The following is a 5,830-nucleotide window of genomic DNA, read 5'->3' as shown; positions in this document are numbered from 1 at the left end:
AATTGGCCCAGGCCTGATGGTCAGCCTGTCCATCAACCTCAGAACCAATGATGGGTTGGCTCTGAAACACAGGAGGGGGGCAGGACTCCCTTTGCTGGAGAAGAAGAAGAAGGAGACACCCCYAGGACTTCTCACAGCAGCCATCTTTGTGGTTTCTTGATCCCCATCCCCCACCACCAAAAATTGGACCAAGCAAAACCATGACACACCCCAGCACCTGGAACTGCAGAACTTTTATGTTCCAGAGAGCAGAAAGCAGAGCCCAAGGGTACTGCCAGCATTGGCACTTCTCTCTCATCACAACCAGCAGCAGAGATTTACATTGCCATTTTTATCACTCAGCATCTTCAATGTCTTTTATATAGATCTCATCGAGCTCAGAGAACAAGTTATGAGGGATGTGTTGCTTATCACTGYTTGGTCCTGAGGATGAACTGTACCCACTGGGATGGGGTGTCTGGGAATAGAAGACAAAGCTCCATTCTGTTACTGTGGCTATCATGCTTGCATGGAAAGTGGGCATCAGATGGGCACTGGTTCAGCCATAAATAATAGGCTGGGCCATTACCTCTGGGTYTGTGCAGGCTTGCCCAGAGTCATGGAGGAGAAACGTCTTTTTCATCTCTGCATACGGATGGACTGCTTTCATTTTCCACATTTCCMCTTTTAAAGGCAGGATCCCTCTAAGGAAGATGGGTTTAGCTAAATTATGCATTTTAACACCTTAAATTTTAAAAAAAAAAATGTTTGGAAAAAGATCATTGCTATGGAACTACACTTTCTCTTGGAAGAAGAACTAGCCACATGGACCTGCTTGCAGAAGACCTCACATAGTGTCCACAGTGCCCTAAGGAGGTTACTGAATCATGTGGATTGTTAAGACTGGTAGTCATACACTGTTGAAGCAAAGTCCTGTTTCTCATGCTTCCAGCTATGGGATTCATGATACCAATGGCTCTGCTTCACACAATTGCACAGGATTCMGTGATCTGCAAAAAAGTGGCGTTTGCTCTTGATATTGTGGAGATAGCTGATGTAGAAACCACAGTTAAATCAGTGCATCCAACCCAGGGAGGAAATGCCAACTTCTCTTCATCTTATTTTCACTGCATCCCTCAATGCTGCAGACGTGTCCTTTCTTCCAAGCCCATTTTGCTCAGACTTTGCAACAACTGCTGGCAGCAAGTGTCCTGAAATTATGAAACCCCTTCTCAAATTTCAGTTTTGGCTGGACAACTCAGATTTGTTCATGATGCAACAGTTATTTTTAAAATCTTTGCATAGCACAAGGCGACCAGATCAAATGAGTCCCATGACAATGAACTCAACAACAAAAAATAAGAAAATCGCAGACCAACATTTGCAGCCATCACATTGTTTTTCTGATCTCTGCAAGCTAGGAGCAGCCTCTGTGGGAAATCAAACCATGAATTATTCAGCCTTGTGGGGAAGGCTCACACCAGAGCCCCTGGGTAGGCTTTCTCCCTTGGTTTAAAAGCTGTAATAAAAACCTGTGGAAATAACTTTATTTGTGTAGTACCGTGGCATATTTTGCTGCATGTGTAACACTGTGCGGTGGGCATAGAGACTTTGTGCAGTGGACAAATGCACAACAGTGGTGGCCCTTGGACCAGGACAGAGACTCAMCTTCCCAATTCTTCCTTCTCATACTGGATATTGACACCATTGCTCATCATTCCCTGATGAGCTGCTGCCTCTTCATGTGCATAGCAGAGGGAAAGTACAAGCTGGGGCTGGGTTTGTACAGCTCCCTTATGTCCTCCCAGCCATCATCCACCCCTGCATCCATGCAAATCTATAACCGTTACACCTCTATGTGCCTTCTCCAGGCAGTTCTAAAAACATGTACTTGGTAGAGTTTTTCCTATACCCATGTAATACGGCCCATAACATCATCTGTATTGCATGCAGTGGGAATCTGGAAGTACTACAGGGGGAGTGGCTGAGAGTTTCAGAACAAAAATAAATCTCCTGCCTTGTTCCTGCACTTCCTGAGGGGAGGGGAAAAAAAGAGGGGCAAGTGTGGAATTTCCAAGCTGAGGGGAAAAAACAAACCCAAGCAAAACCAAAAACCTGCAGTTTTGACCACAGAAATTTCACTCTCCAAACGTGACACCTGCCGGCCTTCCTCTATCACACTTGGTCCCAGGACATGGCCATCAACAGCAAAGGCCTTCAAGAACCTGCAAAGATGAAATTTCATCTTCAGTCCAACAAGATTTGTTCCCTTGGTACAAACATGCTTTCTATGGAAAACCTTTCTCCTCTTTCTCTCCTCTTTCTCTCCTCTTTCTCTCCTCTTTCTCTCCTCTTTCTCTCCTCTTTCTCTCCTCTTTCTCTCTTTACCTCCCCTCCCCTTCCATCTCCTTGGTCCTTGAACTTCATCAAGGGAAAACTAAGAAAACTGGAATTTGGTCATCAAGGAGAGGAACTTGTTTGCCCTAACTGAAGTGGCAGTCCAATGCACAGCCTCTGCTATTCCTCTCAAAATGGGTAAGCTGTTTAGGAGCCAAATGGAAGCAACTAAATGAACAGGCTGAACTGTAAAGGGGCTTCAGCTTTTTCTGTAGGAGGAAAATAATTTAATTAATAGTTCTTCTTAGTTAGCTTCTAAACAACACCAAAAGAGCTTAGGCCTTAAGACAGTTACATTTGTTCAGTTGATTTTCCTGTCTCAAGCAAAGCAAATGGAAAAAATGTCACAAAGTGTTTTTAAAAACCACTGTATGTTGGTTTCAGTTGTTGCTAAATTTTTTGTAAGAATTTTGGATGACAAGCAAAATCATGTATCATTCACACAGTAACATTGGCACGGATTGCCCAGAGAAGCTGTGGATGTCCCATCCCTTTTACTGTTCAAGGCCTTGGATAGGACTCTGAGCAGTATGTTATAGTGGAAAGTGTCCGTGTGAATGGCTGGGGCTTGAAACTGGTCCATCCTTAAGGCACCTTCCAACCCAGACCTTTCTGTGGTTCTATGACTCTACACCACTCCCCCCCCCTGACCTCCAGAGGCCGGCGCCATGCCCAGGACATGGAACCAGCCCCTCTGTGACATCAGCCCCAGGGCCCAGGGCACTGCGGGCAACGCAAATGCTGTGGGCACTAGGCTGGTAGCTGCACTAGGGCTGACGAGCTCTTGCTCCTTGCAGCTGACCTGTGCCTCTGACAGATGATTTTGCTGTGCATCTTCATCCTACTGGCTTTGGGCAGGCCTGTACATGGCTTGTGCGGGTAAGCAGCACCAGGCTCTGAGGCAGGGGGGCCCAGGCAAGGCTTAGAGAGTTGCCTGAGGGTGCCGTTTGCCTAAGGGTGCCCATTTGCTTGAGGGTGCCCACTTGCCCTCCATGGCTGTACCACAGCTTCCAAAACCCTGGGCAGGAGCCTCAGTTCATCACCAGCCCCCAGGCTGCTGGGACAACTTGTCTGCAGGGCTGGAGCAGAAACAGGCAGACTGATGCATGCCCCACACAGTTCCCTGGCCCTGCAGGCTTTGCAACCGAAGCCTTGTGAGGAGGGAAGCTGGCTGACTTTCAGCCTGCACAGCAGCAAGCTTTCCATAGGACAGTAATGATTTTCTGCTTACAGAGAGATCTGTGGGCTCCGGCCCATGAGTTCGTTTTTCAGCTCGACACGCATCGTGGGTGGCACAGATGTCCTGCCAGGGACTGGGTCCTGGGCTGGAATTGCCAGTATCCGCCCTGTCTGGCAACCACCAGTATCTGTGCACGTCTGTGGAGGGACCCTCATCAGCCCACAGTGGCTCCTCAGTGCTGCCCACTGCTTTGTCAACATCTCAATGTAAGGAGGACCTGGGCACGGGGATAACCCCACAGCACCAGTGCGTGCTGCTCCCATCCCATTTCCTTGCAGTATGCCTGGTGCCATGGCATTGCAGACCCCAGCTGAGAGGCTGCTCAGGGAACAGTCTGGGCTCGTGCCACTGCTTCCTAGCAGCCTCCAGTTTAGCACTTCTGGAGCCTAAGGCATGAGAGGGCACTTTCACCCTCTGAAGTGTTGTCTTCCTCTCTGCCTCAGGAAGCAGAAGGCAGGGAAGTGCTGAGCTGTCACAGCACGATTGCATTCCCTCTCACCCCTCTCTCCATCTGCCTTCCAGTCCCCTCAACGAGTGGGCCGTGGTGCTTGGGGCCACTTCGCTGGCTCAGACAGGCTCTGGGGTGGAAGTGCGCCGGATTAAGAAGCTGATCATGCACGAGGACTACGTTCCTAAACTTGAGTTCAATGACGTCGCCTTGCTGGAACTGGACCGGCCAGTCCGGTGCGGCACCACCATTCAGACCGCCTGCCTGCCTGGTCCCACAGTGAAAGTGTCRCAGCTGAAAAACTGCTACATTGCTGGCTGGGGTGACAGGATTGTGAAATGTGAGTTCTCAAAGAGGACTTGTSCCCTGAGGGCAAGCTGGGCACACCAGGGGGAGATGGCTGGGGCTTCCTGACAGCAGAGTCCAAAATGAGAGTTGGGCTATGGGATGTATGCCTCTGGAGAGATGGGTCTGGCCTGCTGCCCAAAGTCAGACAGCAGTGACACAGCACTCCAGGACCTCTCCAGAGGCAGAGCCAAGCCCTGGGGAAGGGCTTCACACCCAGACAGGCCAAGAGAATGATCAAGGAGCTGCTGAGAACACATTCCTTTTTCTGCTCACAGCTTCAGGTAGAGACATCCTGCAGCAGGCGAAGGTCTCTCTCGTGGATATGAAGCTGTGCAACAGTAGTGAATGGCTCCAGGGGTACGTCCATGAATTCCACGTGTGTTCTGGGCAAGGCGGCATAGGCACCTGCCAGGTAGGAGTGCTATGAGTCCCCTGCCCCCGGCAGCCTTGTTACACCATCCAAGCACAGCTCAGCATGTGCTTTCCCTGGCCAGTCACCCTCCCAGCCCCAGCTCCACATCACCACTGGAGCTGTCATCCCCTTTCCCATCTGTGGGTCCTTGCCCAGTGGGGTCCAGATGCCAACCCCGAACATCAGTTCTCTGCTCCTCCAGAATCACAGAGCACAGGGCAGAGAGAGAGGGAGCCCCACCTTAGAGGCTCCCAACCTGCTCCCAAAGGTGTCAGGTTCTGTGGGATCCAGCACCCAAGCAGAGCCTTGCTCTGCCAGGAATCCAGTTCAGGCAGGGGCTGGGAGAGCAAAGGAGCCAACTCTACCTGCTGACAGGGGCCACCCCACAGCACCTTAATCCTCTCTGCTCTACTTCAGGGTGACAGCGGGGGGCCTGTTATCTGCAAAGAYAACCGTGGTGACTTCTACTGGCAAGTTGGCATAACCAGCTGGGGAGTAGGCTGTGCTAGACCTAAACGGCCTTCGGTCTCCAGCTCCACTCAGTACTACTACGACTGGATCCTGACCAAGATAGGAATGAAAATACCAACAATTGCTGCAGTGCCAGCCCAACCCTCCACCCCTCTACAGACGCTACCTCCAAAACCAAYGCAACCCTGTCCATTTCCACGTGAGAAGCTGCAGCAATTCTTTAGTCTGCTGAAGGAGCTCTTGGAGTTCCTAAAGAAAAAAATGTTTTGAACACCAGAATGGACCAGCTGTGGTTCAGGCTGTAGTGGACCACAACTCTTTCTATCTGAGTTATATCAATTTGCATTTTATTAAACTGAATTAAATTTTACATTGTAAGCAGAGGGGCCTTTGTTTTCTGCTCACGGCTGAGTTAGCTTTCTGTGTGGAGTCTTTGCATCCACCATTACTGTTCTCCAGCTATACTTTCCTTCCACCAGCCTGAGATAACACCCAGACAATCTTATATCAAGTTCATCTCAGGTGGATTAACTCC

General features: G+C 49.9%; 1 protein-coding gene across 1 annotated transcript; it reads left to right on the top strand.

Moving 5' to 3' along the window:
- Window positions 1–3,193: 3,193 nt before the first annotated feature.
- Window positions 3,194–5,565, top strand: LOC130577607 (acrosin-like). Its single transcript, XM_057373094.1, has 5 exons — window positions 3,194–3,255; window positions 3,610–3,822; window positions 4,139–4,404; window positions 4,688–4,824; window positions 5,242–5,565. Exons 1-5 carry the CDS (start codon window positions 3,194–3,196, stop codon window positions 5,563–5,565), a joined length of 1,002 nt encoding a protein of 333 aa, XP_057229077.1.
- The last annotated feature ends 265 nt before the right edge of the window (window positions 5,566–5,830 follow it).

Source organism: Malurus melanocephalus, unplaced genomic scaffold, assembly GCF_030028575.1.
Source record: "Malurus melanocephalus ecotype Western Australia unplaced genomic scaffold, MMel_1.1 scaffold_184, whole genome shotgun sequence".
Taxonomy (NCBI): domain Eukaryota; kingdom Metazoa; phylum Chordata; class Aves; order Passeriformes; family Maluridae; genus Malurus; species Malurus melanocephalus.
The sequence above is the reverse complement of the archived record's forward strand: the minus strand, read 5'-3'. Positions and strand labels throughout refer to the sequence as shown.